Source organism: Bos mutus, chromosome X, assembly GCF_027580195.1.
Source record: "Bos mutus isolate GX-2022 chromosome X, NWIPB_WYAK_1.1, whole genome shotgun sequence".
NCBI lineage: Eukaryota > Metazoa > Chordata > Mammalia > Artiodactyla > Bovidae > Bos > Bos mutus.
In genome coordinates this window covers 59,742,527-59,769,513 of record NC_091646.1, presented here as the reverse complement: position 1 = coordinate 59,769,513, position 26,987 = coordinate 59,742,527, and the positions used below count along the sequence as shown (strand labels likewise).

Here is a 26,987-nt window from a genome sequence, read left to right as displayed (position 1 = left end):
CACATATTACCATTTACTCTTGAGTTTTTGCTCTTCTTAAAGGTATTCAGTACCACACTTTCTACTCTACTTACATTCCAGTCAATATTTGCAAAAAAAAGATGTCTTTTGATTTCATCAACTCCTTCTGAACCTACAAAAATGGAAAGAATTCTTTTACCAGTTTGATTTTTAAAAATCTGGTTACTTGGCCTCCAGATTGTTATCTGTAAAACAGGAATACACATATTTTATAGATTTCTTGCAGTGAAAAGTTTATGATTTCTTATCTGATGTTTTCTTAATTGCTCCTTTGAATTTAATATGATAAAAATAGCTGGTGTTAATGCTGAAGCACATAGGGTATCATGAAATACTGAAATGTCTTCTGAATCAAATAAAAATCATATTTAACATAATGTTAAACTTTAAGTAGTTAAAAAATATAAAAATAATTTAAGTAGTTTTATTTTCTTCATAATTCAACTTATGACCTCCTATTTATATATCAAATTAAAAATGCAATGAATAAAGTGACTTTGAAATTTCAACACATGGACATAAACAGGATAATATAATCACATTTGGATACAGAGAAAGACTACAAGAAAGTGTCCAAATAATGAGCAGTTATGGAAACATAATATTTATCTTCATGAATAATAGAAGGAACAAAATAATTATCTTCAAATATATAAAAGGATTTTTCTATACAAGGGAGAATTCTGTGAATTACTTCAAAAGAGACACTCATATGATACACATAATGATATGATATATATTAAATATAAGTCTTGCATAACTAGACTACTTCAGTTTTTAATCACAGATATAACAGATTACTGGAATCTTTGCATACATAAAATGTAAAAGTCTAGGTATAAATATATAGCAGGAGTAAATGAAGTTAAGCCAGAAAACATAAAGTTATAATTATTTTCCCAATATAATTATACCTCCCAGGATTCTGTTATAAAAACTAAGAAAATAAACAATACCCAATCTATTTGCTGGATTCCTTTTGAATAGCATCCTTAGAAGACTTTGTGCTTCAGCACTAAGAAACTGAGGCATTCCAAGTTTTGCTCTGGAAAAGAAAATTTCAGAAAATTTCATTTAAATCTAGTCATACTTCTAAACTGAAAAATTCCAAAAAAAAATTAATGAATGCTTTCACAATGGCAAATAAGGTGAAAGGGAATGAGACAGTGTGAAAACGTTCTTTTGTGTCAAATGAAAATGATAACAAGCTTGTCAAAACTGAAAGCAAGGAATTCTTCCCCAAAGGAAAAAAAAAGTTTCCACTTACTTTAATATCATATTCATGGTCTCATTTCTGTCTTTACCTTGAAATGGCAGAGTACCAGTAAGCATTTCAAACTAAAACACATAAACACAAAATAACACAAGTTTAGCACAACTTGGAATACACAATGAAATTCTTTAGGAAAAAAATTGATATTTGTAAAATGTGATCATCAAATCATGCAGGATCTATATGATAGCAATCAAAAAGGACCAGAAAACTAGGTCACTTAAGGAAATACACCTCTGGTACCCCACAATACATAGCCTAAATGAGAGATGACACATAGCAAATGAAACCAACCATTATTTCAGTCCTAATTTGGCTAAATTTCCCAAACCAAAGCAATGTGGAAACAGACACAAGGTGTGCATGCTCAGTCGTGTTCAACTCTTTGCAAGCCCAGGGACTGGAACCTGCCACGCTTCTCTGTCCATAGGATTCTGTAGGCAAGAATACAGGTGTGGGTTGCCATTTCCCCTCCAGGGGATCTTCCTGACCCAGGGATCAAACCCTTGTCTCCTGCAGCTCCTGCATTAGCAAGTGGATTCTTTACCACTGAGCCATCTGGGAAGCCCCAAACATGAGGCATTCTCTTTTAAAACAAAGATAACCTTTTAAAGAAAACATTTAACAATGAAAGAAACGTAAAAATATGCACTGAGCCATTTCAATTTGTACATGGCATAATGAAAATATTTTCCCTAAAGAGAGTTAACGGCAATGCAGATAACTAGAACATAGAAGAATGGTATTTTAAAAAGTAATTATATTGGAAAAAGAAAGGTCTGAAAATGAAGCTCATTAAAGAGAAAAGTTTTTATATCCCTAATATTTAAATTTTAAGCTGAGATTCAATAATGGGTTTGGCCTCAGTCCTCTGTTAATACAGAACTTAGAACCTTAGTTAGCTTATCCATTCAACTCTCTCTTGATGACTGATGACTCACAAATTGGTTCCCGTTTCAATCTTCTTCAATCCCCAGCTTTCCCTTCCAAATCTACAGTAATGTTTCTCAAATGAAGACTGAAGTGATAGGGGTAGGAGTCATAGAAAGGGAATGAAGAAGGGAAATATGGCATATGGGAATCATCTCTCTCAAGTTCCAATGCCCTGTCTCCAAACCTAAAGTAATGGTTCTATCCCAGGAACTGGAGAATTAAGAGGTGGGAATGGAAAGAACAAAAAGAAAAAGAGAAGGACAGTATATTGGAATCACACCTTCCCCTCAAAAAAATTATATATTGGCTGGCAGAGTATTTGTTTGTTGTTTTTGTTTCTTTCTTCTTTGTTTTTTTTTTTTTTTTTTTAAGGTCTTCAGATAATTCTGATGCCCCCTCCACTGCCCTCTCCTAATTCATTACTATCAAGGGGTTAAATACAAACCCACAGTAACCTATACAACATGTTAAAAATAAGTTATTTCCCCACTTTCAAAATCAGCTATCCTTCCCAACTATCTTTTCTACTGAACTATCTTTCTTTCAATCCCCTGAAGTTTTAAAGGTATCTTTGTCTTTAACCCTTTCCCTCTGCTTTATCTGTGACATTTAATCTGCTACTAAGGTCAGTCATTTCTTCCTTTGAAATGTCTTGAAGATTTCCTTTTTTATTTTGTAATCTTACAACTGTCTTACAAGGAGAACTTCTTGGTCTTCCTACTTTTAGTTTCCTCCATTTGCAATCCATATACATAATGCTACCAAGGCTAGTATTAAAATACAATTTTTCTCTAACGACCATCCTGTTTAAGACTTTACAAAAGTTTACCATTCAGAAAATAGCATACAAATGCTTATAGGCTTACAGCTTCATTTCCTCCACCTTCACCCTCATTCTTTACTACTACTCTAGTTAAACTGGTTCTCCAGATCTTTCCTAATATTATCACAATATTATCCTTGAGACACAGTTATCTGAATTTTATTCATCCTTCAGGGCTTAATTTAAGTTCTGTCTCCTCTGCTTTCCCTATATCAACTTGAATGAATTCTTGTTTGAACTCCTAAGGTACTTCCAGACAATTTACTTAGCTATTACATTTGTTTCCCCAACCAGATGGCATGTCTTTTTAGGCCAAGGAAAATGTCAAATACTGTACTTCCAGACTGTTTCCAATCCATCGCCCTTACCAAATGTCAGGCTTATAATAGCCACTTAATATACTGATAAATTGTATAGTAATTCACTATACGATAAATCGTATAGTGATAAATAAGTAAAAATGGATTATCAAGTTTCTAAAGCAAACTGTATCGGATTCAATAGCTATTCATTTATCGCCCTACTTAACACTACAACTATGATTAATCTTATACCAAATTAGTCAGTCTATATGCTCAATATGCTAGATATTGTGGAAAAGTAGAACAAGTAGAAGACAGAATTGCTTTCCTTAGGAGGTTTATAATCTTTCTACAGACATGCTTGAAATAATGTGACAATAAGATAGTAAACAGTAAGGTGCTACATTCTGTGATACCTAATTAAAATATTATGTACTACTAAACACAGTATTCTGAAATCTAAAATCTAACAGGTTTTTCTAATTTTTAAATTTGGATAACTTATAAAAGAATGCTGCCGTTGCCTTTTAATCAAGCAACTTTAAAAGAAATCACAACACCAAAACGTTAGTTCTTATAATATGACAGCTAGCCAATCACAAATTCTTTAAAAACAATCATGAACTTTTAAAACCCTATTCTCAACAAACACATTCCAATACTAAGATTAAAATTCTAAAGAATATTTAATTTATATTGACATAATTTTAAAAACACTACTTACCATAAGTACACCATATGACCACCAATCAGCACTCTGGGAATGACCTCTCCTATTTACTACTTCAGGAGCCATATACTCCACTGTACCACAAAATGAGTAGGCCTTCTTCTCTTGATCTACTGATTCCTTGCTGAGTCCAAAATCTATAACAATATTGCACAAATATATATCTGAAGATTTTCAGAAACTAGAAAATACCAAAAGAAACAAAACTATGAATTAAATGTATTCATGGATGGCCTACAATTACCATTAAGAAAGCTCCTGTGAGACCAGTTAATGGAAAGAATGGAGAAAAGCCTGTATTTTACAATACTCTATCAGAGCATTTTTAAGTAATGCTCAAAATTTTCCAAGCCAGGCTTCAGCAATACGTGAACCATGAACTTCCAGATGTTCAAGCTGGTTTTAGAAAAGGCAGAGGAACCAGAGATCAAATTGCAAACATCCACTGGATCACTGAAAAGGCAAGAGAGTTCCAGAAAAACATATTTCTGCTTTATTGACTATGCCAAAGCCTTTGACTGTGTGGATCACAATAAACTGTGGAAAATTCTGAAAGAGATGGGAATACCAGAGCACCTGACCTGCCTCTTGAGAAACCTATATGGAGGTCAGGAAGCAACAGTTAGAACTGGACATGGAACAACAGACTGGTTCCAAAAAGGAAAAGGACTACGTCAAGCCTGTATATTGTCACCCTGCTTATTTAACTTCTATGCAGAATACATCAGGAGAAACCCTGGGCTGGAAGAAGCATAAGATAGAAACAATATTGCTGGGAGAAATATCAATAACTTCAGATATGCAGATGACACCAACCTTATGGCAGAAAGTGAAGAGGAACTAAAAAGCCTCTTGATGAAAGTGAAACTGGACAGTAAAAAAGTTGGCTTACAGCTCAACATTCAGAAAACGAAGATCATGGCATCTGGCCCCATCACTTCATGGGAAACAGATGGGGAAACAGTGGAAACAGTGTCAGACTTTATTTTTTGGGTCTCCAAAATCACTGCAGATGGTGATTGCAGCCATGAAATTAAAAGACACTTACTCCTTGGAAGAAAAGTTATGACCAACCTAGATAGCATATTGAAAAGCAAAGACATTACTTTGCCAACAAAGGTCTGTCTAGTCAAGGCTATGGTTTTTCCAGTGGTCATGCATGGATGTGAGAGTTGGACTGTGAAGAAAGCCGAGTGCTGAAGAATTGATGCTTTTAAACTGTGGTGTTGGAGAAGACTCTTGAGAGTCCCTTGGATGCAAGGAGATCAGCTCTGGAATTTCTTTGGAGGGAAAGATGCTGAAGCTGAAACTCCAGTACTTTGGCCTCCTCATGAGAAGAGTTGACTCATTGGAAAAGACTCTGATGCTGGGAGGGATTGGGGGCAGGAGGAGAAGGGGACGACAGAGGATGAGATGGCTGGATGCCATCACTGACTTGATGGATGTGAGTCTGAGTGAACTCCGGGAGTTGGTGATGGACAGGGAGTCCTGGTGTGCTGTGATTCATGGGGTCGCAGAGTCGGACACGACTGAGCGACTGAACTAAACTAATCAGAGCATTTAAAATTGTGCAATTAAACCTCATCCTAAAAATACACGCTTTCATGTTTATATTAGAATATGACTCAACAACTTTGAAATGACAACAATTAAGTCAACACTGTTATAGTAATTTGATTTTTAAAATAGCCTAAGACAAAAAAGAGATGCTAATTTGCAGATATTAGAAAAGCAAATTTTGCTTTGACATTGGAGAACTTCCATTTTTGCTTTTGGTCTTCAAAGAGCTAAAGGTACATAAAAATCAATCTTATTTCCATATACTTACAATAAAAAATGGAAAGGTGAAATTTTATAAGTTCTACTTGTAATACCACCAAAAACTCACATTAAATCCCATAGATAAAAATATACAAAGTATGTATATGCAAGATCGGCATGATAAAAACTATAAACACCAATGAAAGGAATCAGAGTAGATCTAAGTAAATGGAGAGAGATATTGGTCACAGTTTGGAAGATTCAGTGTTGTTAAAGATGTCAATTCTCCTAAAACTGATCTACAGAGTCAATGAAACATTAATAAAAATCTCAGCAAGATGTTGTTTGTAAAAATCAACAAGCTGAATTTAAAATTTATATAAAAAGACAAAGGAAACAGAATAGCCAAAAAATGTGAACAAAAAGGAAATTCAAGGAATCGTACTACCTGACTTCAATACTTACTATAAACTATATAATCAAGACAGTATTGTACTGGAGAACTGACATATATAGTTCTGCTATGATGCTTGTCTTAAAAATGTAAATTTGTTCCAATTAATTTATACCTTACTGTTACCTTTCAGAGATTTACACCACTTCACAAAGGTCCTTTGCTGTACTATTTTCTGACAAAAATACATTTAACACTAGAATTTGCTTGGTGACTATAACATGAATTTAATTTTTAGGTTGGTTTATGTGCAATTTTATCCACAAGAAACACTGGTTGAAACACTAGAAAACTGTACCTAGTTAAACTGAGCCAAGCAGAAATACATACATGAAGATCACCATATCACATGTGTTATGAGCTACTCCTGTTCACCTACAGTATTAGAACTCCCAATTCCAGATAATCTACCTTCCACTTTTTCACAATAACGTACAATCTGCAATATTTCCCATTCTACAAGCAAATTTCAAGATTTTTTTCAAGGTAATATACCATATTTATTGCTGTTCAGTCATTCAGTCGTGTCCGACTCTTGAGGACGCCATAGACTACAGCATTCCAGGCTTCCCTGTCCTTCACCATTTCCTGGAGCTTGCTCAAACTCATGTCCATCGAGTTGGTGATGCTGTCCAACCATCTCATCCTCTGTCATCCGGTTCTCCTGCCTTCAATCTTTCCACATAAGGGTCTTTTCTAATGAGTCAGCTCTTCGCATCAGGTGGCCAAGTACTGGAGCTTCAGCTTCAGCATCAGTCTTTGCAATGAATATTCAGGGTTGATTTCCATTAGGATTGACTGGTTTGATTTCCTTGCAGTCCAAGGGCCTCTCAGGAGTCTTCTCCAACACCACAGTTCAAAAGCATCACTTTTTTGGCCCTCAACCTTCCTTAAGGTCCAGCTCTCCCATCCGTACATGACTCCTGCAAAAGCCAGAGCTTTGACCATACAGATCTTGGTCGGCAAAGAAATGTCTCTGCTTTTAAATATGGTGTCTAGATTTGTCATAACTTTTCCTCCAAGGAGCAAGCATCTTTTAATTTCATGGCTGCAGTCACCATCTGCAGTGACTTTGGAGCCTGAGAAAATAAAGTCTGTCATTGTTTCCATTGTTTCCCCATCTATCTTCCATGAAGTGATAGGACCAGATGCCATGTTCTTCATTTTTTGAATGTTGAGTTTTAAGCCAGGATTTTCACTCTCCTCTTTCACCTCAATCAAGAGGCTCTTTAGTTTCTCTTCACTCTCTGCCATAAAGGGTGGTTTCATCTGCATATCTGAGATTACTGATATTTCTCCCTGCAATCTTGATTCCAGCTCGTGATTCATCCAGCCAGACATTATGCATGATATACTCTGCATATAAGATAAATAAGCAGGGTGACAATATACAGCCTTGATGTACTCCTTTCCCAATTTAGAACCAGTCCATTGCTCCATGTCTGGTTCTAACTGCTATTTCTTGACCTGAATACAGATTTCTCAGGAGGCAGGTCAGGTTGCCTGGTATTCCCATCTCTTTCAGAATTTTCCACAGTTTGTTGTGATCCACACAAAGCCTTTAGCATAGTCAATGAAGCAGAAGTAGATGTTTTCCTGGAATTCTCTTGCTTTTTCTATGATCCAACAGATGTTGGCAATTTGATCTCGGGTTCCTCTGCCTTTTCTAAATCCAGCTTGAACACCTGGAAGCTTTCAGTTCACATACTGTTGAAGCCAAAATCACTGTAGATGGTGACTACAGCCATGAAATTAAAATATACTTGCTCCTGGGAAGAAAAGCTATGACAATTCTAGATACCATATTAAAAAGCAGAGATATTACTTTGCTGACAAAGCTTCATCTAGTCAAAGGTATGGTTTTTTCAGGAGTCATGTATGCATGTGAGAGTTGGACCATAAAAAATCTGAGCACCAAAAAACTGATGCTTTTCAACTGAGGTGTTGGAGAAGACTCTTGAGAGTCCCTTGAACTCCAAGGAGATTCAACCAGTCAATCCTAAAGAAAGCAACCCTGAATATTCATTGAAAAGATTGCCACTGAAGCTGAAACTCCAATAATTTGGCCACCTGATGTGAAGAACTGACTCACTGGAAAAGACCCTGATGCTGGGAAAGTTTGAGGGCAGGAAGAGAAGGGGATGACAGAGGATGAGATGGTTGGAAGGCATCACCGACTTGATGGACATGAATTTGAGCAAGATCTGGGAGTTGGTAATGGACATGGAAGCCTGGTGCACTGCAGTCCATCAAGTGGCAAAGAGTCAGACACAACTGAACAACTGAACTGATAACAGAACTGGGTATATATTGCCAGCTTATTTCTGACAAAGGTGTAAAAGCAACTTCATGGGGGAAAAAAAGGTCAGTCTTTTTAATAAATGGTGCCAGAATGACAGGGTATTAATATATAAAAGTCTGCATAAAGGCAGAAACTGGAGAGGAACTAAAGAGCCCCTTGAGAGTGTGAAAGAGAAGAGTGAGAAAGCAGACTTGAAATTCAACATTCAAAAAACTCAGATCATGGAACACAATGCTATCACTTTATGACAAAGAGAGGGGGAAAAAGTGGAAACCATGACAGATTCTATTTGTTTGGGCTCCAAATCACTGCAGATGGTGACTGCAGCCATGAAATTAAAAGACGTTTACTCCTTGGAAGAAAAGTTATGACCAACCTAGATAGCATATTCAAAAGCAGAGACACTACTTTGCCAACAAAGGTCCGTCTAGTCAAGGCTATGGTTTTTCCAGTGGTCATATATGGATGTGAGAGTCGGACTGTGAAGAAAGCTAAGCACAGAAGAATTGATGCTTTTGAACTGTGGTGTTGGAGAAGACTCTCGAGAGACTCTTGGACTGCAAGGAGATCCAACCAGTCCATCCTAAAGGAGATCAGCCCTGGGTGTTCTTTGGAAGGAATGATGCTAAAGCTGAAACTCCAGTACTTTGGCCACCTCATGAGAAGAGATGACTCATTGGAAAAGACTCTGATGCTGGGAGGGATTGGGGGCAGGAGGAGAAGGGGACGACAGAGGATGAGATGGCTGAATGGCATCACTGACTCGATGCACATGAGTTTGAGTGAACTCCGGGAGTTGGTGATGGACAGAGAGGCCTGGCGTGCTGCGATTCATGGGGTCACAAAGAGTCGGACACGATTGAGCGACTGAACTGAACCTTTAAAGTGTACTGGTCCAAACTTCTTTGTAAAGACCATATCTTCATTTTATCTCTTTTTTAACATTCTGATAATTAAATACAGAATTTACTACCTATTTAAAACATAAGAAACCTTTTGAGATTGGCTCACTCAGCATAATGCCCAGTCCAAGTTGCTGCATACAGTGCTGGGTAGTATTCTACTATATAGATATATTCATCCATTCACTCTTTGAAGGACATCTTGGACATTTCTGGCCTTGGGCCATTTCAAATAGAGCTGCTATGAAAATTCATGTATAGATTTTTTGTGTGCATGTAAGTTTTTATTTCTCTAGGATAAATGTCCAGGTATGTGACTACTGTACAGTTCTATTTGTATCATATTCTTAAAATAACAAACTGGGAAATGTAGAGAGATAAGTGGTTGCCAGGAGTTAAAGAAGGGGGTAAGAGTGTGATTATAAATGGACAGATATGGTTGTAGATCAGTTCTGCTTATTGATAATGATGATGGTATTCAAATCTACATATATGGATATAATGTCATGGAGACAAACAAAAAAAACGAATACATTCAAAAACTGGTGAAATCCAAGTGAAGTATACAGTCTAGTTAGTTCTACTGTACCTATCAATTTCCTGAGTTTGATAATGCAGTAGTAATTTTATAAAATGTCACCATAGGGGAAGCTGGGTGATGGTACTGTTTTTGCAACTTATTGTCAGTCTATAATTATTTGAAAGTAAAAGATTTTAATGGTATAATAAGGAGACTTTATGCCTAAGAGTCCTCAGAGAATTAGCAGAGTGTGTTATATACTGTAAACACTCAACATTCAAAATAAAGTAAAAAATAAAACGTGTTTTTACCAAAAAAAAAAAAGGAATAAAATGAACCTCTGATTATGAAACACCTGGCTTAAAAGTTTATAATTCACTGTATTTCAAATGTGGTAACTACTTATGATAAATCTTTCAGTCTAGACTGAAACAAAATTATGTGCTTTTACCTAGAAAACCAAATGTCATTTCTTAATGAGGATAATGACACTATTGTATAATTTTTTTGTATTACAATAGAGCATATTGAGAGTTATCTACCTTTTAAATGAATTTAAGTTCACTAAAGAAATGAATAAAATGCAAATTAAATCAAGAGGAAAAACAGGCTCAGACAAATATACATATTAATAAAAACAGAAAACAGGCTTAGGATAGAATAAGAAAATCTGCATACCTGTTAACTTGATATGTCCTATTTCATCAAGCAAAATGCTGTAAATCAAAATTCACATTCAATAACACAGGATAAAATATTCACATAGAATTTGATATACCAGAAAATTTTGAAATGACTAATTTAAAATCAATGGGTATAGGATGAAGACTACTTTTTAAAGTATGTTTCATATAATTATATAATTCATGTATCTTTTCATAGAATCTTTAAAATAATAGACTTAATGGAGAAAAAAGTAGTAGAAATACTGGGAACAGGTATACATAAAAAGAATACAACTTTACTTTTCTGGCTTCAGGTCTCTATATACAATTCCTAATTGATGCAGATGATCCAAAGCGAGGGGCTAGTTCTGCAAGGTAGAATTTCACATCTTCCTCTGTAAACAGAACCTAGAATAAAAATAATAATTTACCATTTAATCTTTTTTTCAATGTTGCAATTATTTAAATTTTATTTTTTTAAAAACAGGAAACAGACAAATCTAGGCAAATAGGCAAATAAAACAAGTATACAGATGAAATTAACCTCTTTAAGAATCCTTCTCTCACTATTAAACATTTTACTGTGGATCTTCCTAAAATATATTATGCAGTTTGTATATCTATTTACACTGAATGTACTGCACAGATTTACCTTTTTAAAAATGATTTATTATCATGATTTAATTATTAATTTTATTATTAATTTATTATTTATATAAATTATATAAATTATTTATATAAATTATATAATTTATAAATTATAAATTATTATTAAAATATTATTAATTTATTATTAATTATTAATTAAATATTAATACTAATATATAGGGATATTCTCAGGATCTTTACGATATATTAGATATGATATTTGGTTTTAGTACTGGAATTCAACTATTTTTACTATTTTCTCTTTCATTGTCTACTATCACTTCTCAGCGATAATTTTGCTTTTAGCAAGTCTACTAACCTAAAGCTTCTATTACTAACGTAAGTTGTCAATTAGTAACTCTTACATTAAAAACAATTCTAAATCCAATTTCTGACCTAAGGGGTAGCTCCAGGACTCTTCTGCCAGTAGAATATATGGGTCTAAAGGCATTGAATTCCTCAATCTTTTGTGGCTAGGAATAGAGTTACTATGATAAAGTGAAAAGTGCACTGGACTTAGAATTAGCAGTATAACGTCTGACATGTCACTTAGCCCTCTGGGCTTAAGTTTCTAAACCTGTAAAATAAGGATAATAGTACCTGCTACATCTACTTAACAAGATTGTTTTAAGAGCCAGCTTAGTTTATGTGGGGAAAAAAAGCTTTGTAAATTATAAAATTCTATGTGTGCAATGATGAGGTGGTATTATTTTAGGTTTACATCTATATTCATAAGTAAGTGTTATTTAAACACAAAATTGAGCACTACTCAACCATTAGATGTAATTGTTAAGATTTAGCAAGGGCTTCTAACTGGCAAAACAAATAACTTGTCTAGAAATTTTTATTTTCATTAAAGAAATATATAGATTATTAGGAAAGTTCAAAATTTGAATGACATATCATAAAATCTTGAAACTGGCTTGTCCACTCAGAATCATGGCCACTGAATTATATTATGCCGATTAAGGTTACTAGTAAAATTGCTGAGAATGAGCAATTAAAGATAAATTTTGATACTCCACTCACTTTTTGAAATAATCTGCAGAAAAACAAAGACTTTCATTATCTAAGTTTCAGGAGAATTCATTTGACTATTATAATGGTAAAAGTATAAGAATATTTTCACTTGATATTTTATTAAGAAGAAAAACAGATGTTATCTATTTCACCTTTGAATAAGGCTAATCAAAGCGTTCATTGAAATTTAACACATAAGAAAACCCTAAACAAAAATCTTTGAAACTCTAAAAGAAGAAACAGTCTATAGTTTAGTTTGTTGTTGTTGTTTTAGTCGTAAATTGTGTGGGACTCTTTGTGACCCTATGGACTGTAGCCCGCCAGGCTCCTCTGTCCATGGGACTTCCCAGGCAAGAATCTGGAGTGGGTTGCCATTTCCCTTTCCAGGGACCCTGTGTCTCCTGCACTGGCAGGCAGATTCTTTACGACTGCACCACTAAAAAAGCCCAGTTTATAGCTTATGGCAATTATATGTTTTTCTGGGCATGTTAGTTTATCATTCTGAGTGTCCTTATGTAAGGTGGTGATAACATTGACCTCATAAGGTTGTTTCGAAGATACTGAATGAAAAGTGACTAGCACATAACAGTAAGTTTCTTATTTATGTCCCTCATGAGGTTTTCCTCAAAGAAAATTTCATGACAAGATAATATACTCACCAGTTTATAGTTTAAACTTTTCATTCATTATGTTATTAGAATCTTCCAAACAACCTTACGAGGTTGGTATTATCACCACCTTATGTATGGACACTCAGAGTGATAAACTAACCTACCCAGAAAAACACAGTAAGAACGCTCAGGATTTGAACTCAGAAATAACTGTCCCTAAGAACTCCCTGTTTCCCAGAATCCAATTTTGCCATATGCCATGTTAAAACTTTTATAAGTTTCAGGTTCACTACCACTAATGCTTTCCTAGTCACTAATTACCCTGAGTCTTCCCCCAAATAAAAATCATCTAAAACCCCAGCACCCTGAGGTAAGAAATGCTAGTATTTTTGTTTGCTCTTCAAGACATTCATGTATATATGTATGAGTGTGTGTGTTTCAATATATTTGAGATCACACTGTATATATACTAGTTAGTAGACTCCTTTTCTCCCACTTAATATCATAGGCATTCTTTTAATTTCTTTAAAACTTATTTATAAAGAGTTATCAATAGCTATACAATATCAACATACTAATTTACTATAGTTTACCTAATGTTTATTTAGGTTATTTCAGTTTTTGACTGTTATAAATAACTCGGGAATATGCATATATATTTCTGATACTTATGCTTACTTCCCCAAAATGGATTTCTGAGAAATAAAAAGGCAAATACTATACAGTCAAGGAGAATAAACAGTCCATGATTCTTGACATACATAACAAAATTATTTGTCAAAGGGTTACAATAATTTACACTTCCATCAGCAGCTTATGAAAGCACATGTCTTACCATAGTCATGGCAGCACTGAAAATTACCCTTTAAAAAATCTTTTATAAACTGATAAAGATGGTATCCACTGTCTTAAAATTTTATTCTTAGGCTTTATATTTTTCCATGTCTAATGACCTTTCTAATTTTTTAGTGAATTATCAGTAATGTTTTTGCCTATTTCCCATTATTTACTGTTTTTTTTTCAATTGGTAAAAATTATTTAAATAACAAAAATGTCAGTTCATCATATTACATGTAGGTATATTCCCCACTTTGTGATGGTTTTTGATGTTGAGTAATTCTTAATTTTATGTACACAAATTTATATATAATTTCTGTATGATTTTACTTCATCACTTTCATGATCAAGGAGACCTCCATTTAATAATCAACTACATGTGCTGTGCTGTGCTTAGTTGCTCAGCCATGTCCGACTCTTTGTGACCCCACGTACTGTAACCCACCAGGCTCCTCTGTACATGGGGATTCTCCAGGCATGAATACTAGAGTGGGCTGTCATGTATTTCTCAATCAACTACATATTCAGCTACATTTTCTTTCAGGATGAAATTTTTTCCAGATTTTACCTCTTCAATGCAAGTAAGATTTATCCTTGTATGTGGTAGTGATAATTTAAAATGTTTTTTTTCTTTCTGAAATATCTAACCAATTTCTCATATACTGTTTACTGAACAATCAATCTCTTTGCCATTAACTTGTGATTCTTCTTCTATTATAATATATGATAAATCACATATACCAGAATTTTCCTGGAATATGCAGTATGTTTCTAATCTTGTGTTGATACTATGACGGTTTGCTTATAGTAGCAGCCTTATAAGGTTTTAAACAAGTGATAGAGCAAGGAGAGGGTGTTCTTTATTTTCAAAACATCTTAGTTCTTTTCATTTACTTTTCCAAGGACACTGATAAAATCATCTTTCAACTTCATACAAGAATTCCTGTTGGGACTTTGTTTGAAATCTTGTTAGGTCTACAAGTTAATTTTGGAAGAACTAGCAGCTTTATAATTATCAGTCATTCATCCCATTATATTTTCTTGACATTAGCAAAATATGGTATGGCCTCAGAGAGAGGTGTGTGTGTGTGAACGCATGTGTGTGTGTTTGCAAGGAAAGAAATTTGGGGGAGGTGTCATTCCCTTTAAAACATATATATTAACACATACAAAAATGTATTTTTAAAAGTGTCTTTCTAAGACTTAAACAGTAAGTAAGTTCTCATTTTTGGTGATATGATATAGCAGCTTTTTTGTACAGATACATGAAGTAAAACCAATTAAAAAAAAAAAAACTTATTAACAAGCTGTCTATAGAAGTAACCATTAAATCATTTCTTAGAAGCCTGTTTAATGATTATACTAATTTATTGTCTTTGGAAAATGAATTTTAAATGCTTGTTATTACCTAATATTCCAGACTTAGGAATCAAAACTTACTAACTGCATTTCTGTGCTAGTATGAGTTTAGATAGTCTCACATCAAGAATAGAGGTCTGAAGAGTTTAAAAGAAAATCAGAAACAACTACAAGTAAGAATATCTCAATTATTCTTGTCACTTCTACAGTCTAACATAAGAAATCATGAACAACTGTTAATACTGTTGAGAGAGTCATTTCCCAGGCAGGTTGGTAAGAAGTCTAGGGGTCCCCAAGGAGAGAGGGTTCTGGAATTCTCAAGGAGGAAGAAAGGACAAACTTTTTTTTCCCCTCTACATTCCTTAAGATTATATAACAATAATGTATACTGCTTGAGGACAGTCTCTGGAAAAAACCTTCTGGCTAATCCTGTTATCTTAAAATGTAAATTATGGGAGTAGGTCTAGTGAGGTCTTTACAACCTCCAGATATACTTTTGATTCACTGTAATAACTAATTAGAGAGTATATAATTTCATTGCTAACACTAGCAAGGGGGTACTCTTTCTGCCCCCTTCTGATGCCTATGTCAGAAGCTTTCTCTATCTCCTTTATACTTTAATAAAACTTTATTACACAAAAGCTCTGAGTGATCGAGCCTCGTCTCTGGCCCCAGATTGAATTCTCCTCCGGAGGCCAAGAATCCCGGTGTCTTTGCGTGGTTCAACAACAACCTTTCACTGTTGTCCCTCTATATCTAGGAACCAGGTTTTAATAGACCCAGAGGGATGGTACGGGGAGGGAGGAGGGAGGGGGGTTCGGGATGGGGAACACGTGTATACCTGTGGTGGATTCATGTTGATGTATGGCAAAACCAATACAATATTGTAAAGTAATTAACTTCCAATTAAATAAATTTACATTAAAAAATTTAAAAAAATAAGGTCCTTTAACAACCCTCTGGGACAGCGTCCTAGACAGACCCTGTCACACAGAGAATTCTGTTCTATAATAAACAATACATGAAAGTCACAGTCTATGTTTGTGCATGGAATGTTCTACATTGGAGATAAACAAATACAATCCAGAGACCTCAGCCATTTAAGCAACGGCTAGCATCCCGAAAGCACAGTGTTCCGTTCTTACAGCAAGTTCTAGAGCTCTGGGAATCAACAGTAGCTCTCCCACATTCAAAATTTTAATTCTGGAAGTGAGATGTTGAATCACTACCACCCAATTAAAATTCTACTTATTCTTAGACTATCAGTTCAAGACAAAATGAAGTAGATAAGGGAAGGATTTAATCTCCCATTTGAAACAACTAAACACAGGACAAAATATATGAAATGACACTTTTCAAGACATTAGACATCAGGAAACAAAGGACAGTGAATACTGAGAGATAGAAACAGTCTACAGTGTCCTAGCTTACTATCTATAAAGAGTTTCTAGGCAGTAATGCAAGGAGGGTAAAGTCAGGCAGAGCCTGGAAGACTCCTAAGTTGATGAGACGGATCTGAGAGACTGGGGAGACATGATGGAGAGAATTCACAAGACAGAGTACAGAAGAGATAATTACACAGAGAACTATAGAGTTATATAGATGGTCTCCCTCAAGTACTCAGCATTTGTGAGTGAGGAAACTAACCTGAGCCAGGAAAATAATCAATGAAAGGATTAGAGGGACTAATCCATGGAACTCATACAGGGTCAGGAATGGTTCATGTTACCTCCAAAGAGAGCAGAAAACTTTGTAATTCACAGGGCACTGGATGTAGGAATCAGATGGATTTTGTTTCCAAGTAGAGTAAAATCAACCATTGATTAAATGTTGCTCTGGTCCAGTTAAACAACCTGAAATAAACTAGTTCACAGTAAACTACACAAATTCCAGAACAAAGTTCAATAATATTTAGAGAAATACAAAAACCAAAATATAAAAATATCCATCACCTAACAAGGCGAATTTCAGGATGTCTGTCATCCATGAAAAATTACTATTTATAGATCTAAGGAAACTACCTGAGTTCAAGAAAGGAACAACAGTAAATTAAAAAAAAAAAAAAAACCACAGAGCTCACAAAGGACTAGGATAAGTCCTGTACCCACAAATGAGAGTGAAAAATCACATAACTGATAGGGTGTTGGTTAGAGTAATAAGAAGAGTCATTTCAGTACTAGAAAAAAATTAATCCTAAATTCTGCTCTTGTCTCACATAATAAAGTTAAAAGCAAGACTCAACAGGTTAACTGCATCCCAGAACAAAGCTAAATACTTTGTAAGAAAACACAAGTATCTAGAGTACAAGAAAATTAAATTTAATAAAATTAAGTACAACTGACCATACAATTATGCTGCCATTGAAGCACAAAAGCAACCATAGACAATAGTTAAACACATGGGTGTGGTTATGTTACAATAAAACTTTATTTACAAAAAATATCAGCAGCCCATATTTGGCCTGAGACTATAGATTCCTGACTGCTGAGTTAAAGATTTATACTACAAACCCTAAAAGAACTACTAAAATAACACAACAAAATGTTATTTTGATAAAAAGCTAACTGAAGATAAAAAGATAGCAGAGAAAAAGAGAATACGTGTACATCCATGGCAGATTCATGTTGATGTATGGCAAAACCAATACAATATTGTAAAGTAATTAGCCTCTAATTAAAATAAATAAATTTATATTAAAAAATAAAAAGAGAGAAATAAAAGAACAGATGGAACCAAAAAAAAAACCACCAATAGTAAGATGGGCAATTTAAACCCAATCATATCAATAATCATATTAAACGTAACAAGTCTGACACACTTATTAAAAAGCATAAATTTTCAGACTGTATAAAAAATAAGATAATTATATGCTGCCTTAAGTACTGCACACTAAATATAAAGACAAATAAATTAAATAAAAATATGAAAAACACTATACCAAAGTAACAATAATTTTTTAAAAATCTGGATTAATATCAATGTAGATTTCAAAGCAAAGAATATTAGCAAGGATAAAGTCAGTCATCTCATAATGATAAAGGGTAAATTCACTAAGATGGAATGACAATCCTAAGGTTTATGCACTTAATAACGAAACTTTGAAATATATGAAGCAAAATTTGACAGAGATTCAAAAAGAAACAGATAAATCCATAATTATAGTCAAAGTTTGAGCCATTGTCTCTTAAAAATTTTTAAGGCATACAGACAGAAAGTTAGGAAAAATACCAACTATCAAACAACTTAATCTAACTGACATTTACAGAACTTTCCAGTACCCCAAATCATAATACACATTCTTCTCAAGTACACATTGAACAATTTACCAAGATATACCATATTGTGAAGCATAAAACAATTTAAGTGAATTTAAGGGAATTCAAGCCATAAAACTGTGCTGTTTGACTAAAATAAAATTTAAGTAGAAATCAATAATAGAAATTTATCTGGAAGCTGCCTAAATATTTTAAAATTAATTTGCATACTTGTAAATAGCCTGAGTCGAAGAAGAAATAAAAGGAAATTGGAAAACATGTGGAACTAAAGAAAAATAAAAGCATCACAATTCAAAATTTGTGAGATGATGCTAAATTAGTATTTAGAGTGAAAGTTATAACACTACACACTTATATTAGAAAAGAAGCAAAAGTCTTAAATCAATAACTTCTATGTCCATCTTAAAAACCAGAAAAGCTAGTGAAACACAAATTAAGCAGAAAAAAAATGAAATAATAAAGATTAAAGTAGAAGTAGAAAACAGAAGAAATACAATACAGAAAAATCACTGAAACCAAAAGCTCTGGGTTCTTTGAGAAGAACAATAAAATTCTAACAATCTACCAAGCCTAAGCAAGAAAGAAAAAGGAGAAGACACAAAATACCAATATTAGGCATGATGATATCAACAACAATAATGATTCTATACCTATAAAAATCATAACAAGAGGATACTATGAACAACTTTATGCCAATGAATTTGTTAACTCTGATGAAATGCATAAATTCCTTAAAAGACATAAGATACTAAAACTCATTTAAAAAGAAAAGATGAACTGAATAACCCCAAGTAACTTTTAAAAAACTGAATTTATAGTTAAACACTGTACCATTTAAAAAACACTTCAGGTCCAGATAGCCCCACTAGTGAATTCTACGAATCATTTAAGGACAATGTAACATTGAGCTTTTGCAGAAAATTGAAGGGGAGAAAATTCTACCCAACTCATTCTATGAAACCAGAATTGCTCTGACACCAAAATTATATATGATCAATAACTACAGTCAAATATCTCTCATGAAAATAGATGCAAAAATTCTTAACAAACTTTTAGTAAATATCATCCAATAATATACAAAAAGGATAATATATCGTGACTGCATGGAGTTCACCCACAGATGCAAGACTGCTTCAACATGTGACAATTAGTTCAATGTAATTCACCATATTAAAAGATTAAAGAAGAGGACTTGCCTGGTGGTCCAGTGTATAGAATCTGCCTGCCAATTCAAGGGACAAGGGTTTGATTACAGGTCTGGTGACATTCTATATGCTGTGGGGCAAATAGGTCCTGTATGCCACAGCCACTAAGCTCATGCTCTAGAATACATGTGCTGTAACTACTGAGCCAACATACCACAGCTACTGAAGCCTAAATGGGCCTTAGAGCCCATGCTCTACAACAGAAGAAGGCATCACAATGGGAAGCCTACACACTACAACTAAAGAAAGCCGGTGCAAAGCAATGAAGATCCAGTACAGTCAATGAATAAAGATTAAAGAATAAAAAAACATACGATCATCATCTTAATAACTACAAACAACAAAAAAAAGTGTTTTACAAAATCAAACATGCATTCCTGATAAAAACTTTCAACAAACTAGTAATAGAAGGGAAATTTCTCAATCTGATAAAGAACATAACTTTGTAATTCATGGTGAAAATATGCTTTCCTCCTAAAATCAGAAATAAGGCAAAAATGTCTGCTTTTATCAATACTTTTCAACAGAACCTGGAGGGTCAAGTCAGTGTTATAAAGACAAATAAATGAGTCCATAATGGAAAACAAGTAAAACACCTTATGTGGGTTAAACATAGAAACTTCTATTTGTAGTCTATCAAAGTGCTGCTAGATAAAATAAGTTTAGTTATATTTTAAAATACAAAATTCAATATCCAAAAAAAGTAGTATTTCCACCCATTGAAAATAAAATTAAGAAAGTAATTCCACTTACAATGGCAGTTTTTAAAAAGAAAAATATTCAGAGACAAATCTGACAAAACACATAAAAGATCTGTATACTGAAAATGACAAGATACTGGTGAGAGAAATTTAAAAAGACTTAAATAAATGGAGAGAGATACTATCTTCATGGATTAGAAGACTCAACACTGAAAATGTCAATTATATACAAACTGAACTATAGATTCAGCACAATCCCAATCAAAATCCCAGCAGGCATTTTTGTCCAGTGAAAAACTACTTTTTAAATCAATATGGAAATGCAAAAGATCTAGAAGAGGCAAAACAACTTTGAAAAAGATGAGCAAACCTCAAGGACTTGCACAACCTGAGCTTTTATAAATATTTATAGATATTTTATAAATATAAAGGAATCAAGAACGTGTTGTATTGGCATATGGATAGACAAACAGAAAAGAGTGTCTAGATGTATTAATAGATCTTCATGTACATGATCAACTGATTGTCACCAAAAAATACAAGGTAATTAAATGAAGAAAGCATTTTTATTGTTGTTCAGGTACTACATCGTGTCTGACAATCTGTGGCCCCATAACAGAACCACTCCAGGATCGTCTGCCCTTCATTATCTCCAGAGTCTGCTGAAATTCATGTGCATTGAGCCAGTGATATTATTCAACTATCTCATTCTCTGCCACCCTCTTCTCCTTTGACTTCTACATTCCTCAGCAACAAGGTCTTTTCCAATGAGTTGCTCCTTCATAACAGTTGGCCACAGACCTGAAGCTTCAGCATCAGGACTTCCAGTGAATATTCAGGTGATGATTTCCTTTAGGATTGACTGGTTTGATTTCTTTGCAGTCCAAGGGAGTCTCAAGCACCACAATTTGAAAGCATAAATTTGTCAGTGCTCAGCCTGCTTTATAGTCCAAATTTCACATCTGTAAAAGATCTTCATGACCCAGATAACTATGATGACATGATCACTCACCTAGAGCCACACATCCTGGAATGCGAAGTCAAGTGGGTAAAAGCATCACTGCGAACAAAGCCAGTGGAGGTGATAGAATTCCAGTTGAGCTATTTCAAATCCTAAAAGATGATGCTGTGAAAGTGCTGCACTCAATATGCCAGCAAATTTGGAAAACTCAGCAGTGGCCACAAGACTAAAAAAGGTCAGTTTTCATTCCAATCCCAAAGAAAGGCAATACCAAAGAATGTTCAAACTACCACAAAATTGTACTCATCTCACACGCCAAAAAAGTAATGCTTAAAATTCTTGATGCTAGGCTTCAATAGTACATGAACCATGAACTTCCAGATGTTCAAGCTGGATTTAGAAAAGGCAGAGGAACCAGAGATCAAATTGTCAACATCTGCTGGATCATCAAAAAAGCAAGAGAGTTCCAGAAAAACATCTACTTCTGCTTTATTAACTATGTCAAAGCCTTGTACTGTGCGGATCCCAACAAAATGTGGAAAATTCTTCAAGAGATGGGAATACCAGACCACCTGACCTGCCTTCTGAGAAATCTGTATGCAGGCCAAGAAGCAATAATTAGAACCGGACATGGAACAGCAGACTGGTTCCAAATTGGGAAAGGAGTACGTCAAGGCTGTATACTGTCACTCTGCTTATTTATCTTATATGCAGAGTACATCATGCTAAATGCCGGGCTGGATGAAGCACAAGCTGGAATCAAGATTGCCGAGAGAAATATCAATCACCTCAGATATGCAGATGACACCACCCTTATGGCAGAAAGCGAAGAACTAAAGAGCCTCTTGATGAAAGTGAAAGAGAAGAGTCAAAAAGTTGGCTTAAAGATCAATTTTCAAAAAAACTAAGATCATGGCTCCTGGTTCTGTCACTTCATTGCAAATAGATGGGGAAACAATGAAAACAGTGAGAGACTTTATTTTTGGGAGCCCCAAAATCACTGTAGATGGTGACTGCAGCCATGAAATTAAAAGATGCTTGCTCCTTAGAAGAAAAGCTATGACCAACCTAGACAGCATATTAAAAAGCAAAGTTCCGTCTATGGAAAGTTCCGTCTAGTCAAAGCTATGGTTTTTCCAGTAGTTATGTATGGATGTGAAAGTTGGACTAAAGAAAGCTGAGTGCCAAAGAATTGATGCTTTTGAACTATGTGTTGGAGAAGACTCATGAGAGTCCCTTGGACTGCAAGGAGATCCAACCAGGCCATCCTAAAGGAAATCAGTCCTGAATATTCATTGGAAGGACTGATGCTAAAGCTGAAACTCCAATATTTTGGCCACCTGATGTGAACAAACAACTCATGTGAAAACACTCTGATGCTGGGAAAGATTGAAGGCAGGAGGAGGAGAAGGGGATGACAGAGGATGAGACGGTTTGATGGCATCATCAACTCAATGGACATGAATTTGAGTGAGCTCCAGAAGTTGGTAATGGACAGGGAAGCCTAGCATGCTGCAGTCCATGGGGTCACAAAGAGTAAGATATGACTGAGTGACTGAACTTAACTGAACATGACTATTGGAAAAACCATAGCTCTGACTATACAGATTTTATCAACAAAATAATATTTCTGCTTTTTAATATGCTATCTTGGTTTGTCACTTCTTTCCTCCAAGGATCAAGTATCTTTAATTTCATGGCTGCAGTCACTGTCAGCAGTGATTCTGGAGCCAAAGAAAAGAAAATCTGTCTTGGCTTTCCTTTTCCCCACTTCTATTTGCCATAAAGTGTTGGGACCAAATGCCATGACCTTAGTTTATTGAATACTGAGTTTCAAGGAAGGTTCTTCACTCTCTTCTTTACCTTCATGAAGAAGCTCTTTAGTTCCTCTTTGCTTTATGCCATTAGAGTGGTATCATCTGCATATTTGAAGTTGTTGATATCTTTCCTGGCAATCTTGATTCCAGCTTGTGAGTCATCCAGCCTAGCATTTTGCATGATGTACTCTGCATATAAGTTAAACAAGCAGGGTGACAATATATAGCCTTGATGTACTCCTTCCCAATTTTGAACCAGTCAGTGTTCCTAGTCTGGTTCTAACTGTTGATTCTTGACCCACATACAGGTTTCTCACTCGACAGGTAAGGTGGTGTGGTATTCCCATCTCTTGAAGAATTTTCCAGAGTTTGTTGTGATCCACAGAGTCAAAAGCTTTCACATATTCAATGAAATAGAAGTAGATGATTTTCTAGAATTTCCTTGCTTTCCCTATGATCCAATGGATGTTGGCAATTTGATCTCTGGTTCCTCTGCCTCTTTGAAACCCAGCCTATACATCTGGAAGTTCTTGGCTTATGTATTGTGGAAGCCTACCTTGAAGGATTTTGAACATTACCTTGCTAGCATGTGAAATGAGAGCAGCTGTGTGGTAGTTTGAACATTTTTTGGCACTGTCCTTTTTGGGGATTAGAATGAAAACTGATCTTTTCCAGTTCTGTGGCCACTGGCAGTTTTCCAATTAGCTGTTAAGGCATTCAGCACCTTAACAGCATCATCTTTTAGGATTTGAAAGAGCTGAGCTGTAATTCTATCACTTCTACCAGCTTTGCTAACAGTAATGCTTCCTAAGACACAAGTGATTTCAAACTCCAGGATGTATAGCTCTAGATGAGTGACCACTTCACTCTGATTATCTGGGTCATTAAGGCCATTTTTCCTAGTTTTTCTGTGTATTCTTGCCACCTCTTCTTAATCTCTTCTGCTTCTGTTAGGTCCTTACAATTTCTGTCCTTTATCATGTCCATTCTTGCATGAAATGTTCCCTTGATATCTCCGGTTTTCCTGAAGAGATCTCTAGTCTTTCCCATTCTATTGTTTTCCTCTATTTCTTTGCATTATTTATTTAAGAAGGCCTTCTTAACTCTCTGTGCTATTCTCTAGAACTTGCATTCTGTTGGATAAAGCTTTCCCTTTCTCCCTTGCCTTTCATTTCTCTTCTTTTCTCAGGTATTTGTGAAGCCTCCTTGGAGAACCACTTTGCCTTCTTGCATATCTTTTTCTTTAGGTTAGTTTTTGGTCACTGCCTCCTGTACAATGTTACTAACCCCCATCCTTCAGGCACTCTGTCTACCAGATCTAATCCCTTAAATTTATTCCTCACTTCCACTATATAATCAGAAGGGATTTGATTTAGGTCATACACGAATGGCTTCCCTCGTGGCTCAGATGGTAATGAATCTGCCTGCAATGCAAGATACCTGGGTTCCATCTCTGGGTCAGGAAGATGTCCTAGAGAAGAGAACGGCAACTCAGTCCAGTATTCTTACCTGGAGAATCCCAAGGACAGATGAGTCTGGTGGGCTACAGTCCATCGGATCACAAAGAGTCAGACATGACTGAGCGACTCACACTTTAAATGGTCTAGTGCTTTTCCCCATTTCTTAAATTTAAGCCTAAATTTTCCAATAAGGAGCTCATGATCTGAGCCACAGTTAGCTCCATGTCTTGTTTTTCCTGACTGTATAGAGCTTCTCCATCTTAAGCTTCAAAGAACATCATCAATCTGATTTTGGCATTGACCATCTGGTGATTTCCACATATAAAGTTGTCTCTGGTTTTGGCAAAAAGTGTTTGCTACAACCAGCATGTTCTCTTAACAAAACTCTGTTAGCCTTCACCCTGCTTCATTTTGTACTCCAAACTTGTCTGTTATTCTGGGTATCTCTTGACTTCCTACTTTTGCAGTGCAATCCCCCTATGATGAGACAGATATCTTTTTTGATGTTAGTTTTAGAAGGTGTTGTAAGCCTTCATAGAACCAGTCCACTTCAGCTTCTTTGGCATCAGTGGTTTGGGCATAGATTTATATTACTGTGATGTTGAATGGTTTGCCTTGGAAATGAACCGAGATCATTCTTTTTTGAGATCAAACCCAAATACTGCATTTTGGACTCTTTTGTTGACTATGAGGGTTACTCCATTTCTTCTATGGGATTCTTGCCCACAGTAGTAGATATATTGGTCACACCCATTCCTGTCCATTTTAGTTCAGTGATTCTGAAGATGCCAATGTTCAAACTCACCATCTTCTGCTTGACCATGTCAAACTTCCATTGAAATAACATCCAGGTTCCTATGAAACACTGTTGTAAATCAAACTTTTACTTTCACCACCAAACAGACCCACAACTGAGCATCTTTTCCAATTTGGCACAGTCGCTTCATTCTTTCTGGAGCTATTAGTAACTGCCCTCTGCTCTTCCCCAATAGCATAACTGACACCTTCCAAACTTGGGGGGGGGGGCTCAATTTCCAGTGCAACCTTCTATTTCTTTTTTCCCTTTTCATAGTGTTCATGGGATTCTCAAGGCAAGAATATTGGCACTGTTTGCCATTTCTTCCACCAGTGGATTACATTTTGTCAGAACTCTTCACTATGACCCATCCATCTTAGATGGCCCTGCACAGTATGGCTCATAGTTTCACTGAGTTACACAAGCCCCTTTGCCAAAAATGACTGTGATCCATAAGGGGGAAGAAAGCACAGTCTTTTCCAATGATGATGCTAAAACAATGAGATATCTATATGCAAAAGAGGACAAGATGTAATGGTTGAGTTCCTTCAGCTGTTCACCTGAAACTATCACAACATTATTAATTGGCTATACCCAAATTCCAAATTAAATGTTTTTAAAAATGCCTGAAATAAAAAGGATTCTATTTTCAAAACTCAAATACAGTTCAACATTTCTTATGTATCAGTAAAATATGGATAACTGTGAAAAAAGGACTGTAACACATACTTAACACCATATATGAAAAGGAACTCAAAATTGATTATAAACATAAATATAAAACCAAAAACTTGAAAACTTCTAGAAAACATAAGAGAAAATCTTTGTGACCTGGGATGAGGCAAACATTCATTAAAGAAGACACCAAAAACTATCATTCATAAAAGGAAAAAAGTATTATAAATTAGACATCAAAACTAAGAACTTCTGCTTTTTGAAAAACACTGTTAAAGAGAATGAAAGGATAAACAACAGATCAGAAGAAAACATTTTCAAACATACATGATAAAGGACCTAGCATTCAAAATATATAAAGACTTTCAAAATTCAGTAACTAAAAATACCCAATAAAAATGGGCCAAAGATTTAAACAGATATTTTATCAAAAAAAAAAAAAAAATACATGTCAAATAAGCACATGAAGAGATGTTCAACATCATTAATCATTAGGGCTATAAAAATTCAAAACCACAATAAGGTCACCATACACTTATCAGATATACAAAATTAAAACAAGACTGACCATACCAAGTGTTGGTAAGAATGTGGAACAACTGCAACTTTCATATACTGCTGGTGAGAATGTAAAAATTATACAACCTCTTTGGAAAATAGATTGACAGTATCTTTAAGTTAAAATATAGACCTACTATATAACCCAGTCATTGTATTCTTAAATATTTAACCATGAAAAAAAAAAATGTCCATACATGAACGTTTCTAGTAGCTCTATTAGTATTACCCAAAAATTGAAAAAAATGTATATCCATCAACAAGTTAATGAATAGACAAATCATTGTGTACCTATACAGTGGAATACCACTCAGCAATAAAAATGAACTACTGATGCACGCCACAACTTGAATGAATCTCAAAATAATTATGCTAAGT

At 34.9% G+C, this 26,987-nt stretch overlaps 1 protein-coding gene across 1 annotated transcript in view; it reads right to left on the bottom strand.

The window, feature by feature from the left end:
• The window catches only part of RPS6KA6 (ribosomal protein S6 kinase A6), a 180,040-nt gene that overhangs the window by 76,695 nt on the left and 76,358 nt on the right, over window positions 1-26,987 (bottom strand). The window contains exons 3-7 of the mRNA XM_070366584.1: window positions 11,013-11,094; window positions 4,077-4,246; window positions 1,289-1,359; window positions 978-1,066; window positions 75-133 (exon numbers count right to left, since the gene is read on the bottom strand). Coding sequence (XP_070222685.1) covers window positions 75-133; window positions 978-1,066; window positions 1,289-1,359; window positions 4,077-4,246; window positions 11,013-11,094 — 471 coding nt within the window. The remainder of the gene's footprint in view (window positions 1-74; window positions 134-977; window positions 1,067-1,288; window positions 1,360-4,076; window positions 4,247-11,012; window positions 11,095-26,987) is intronic.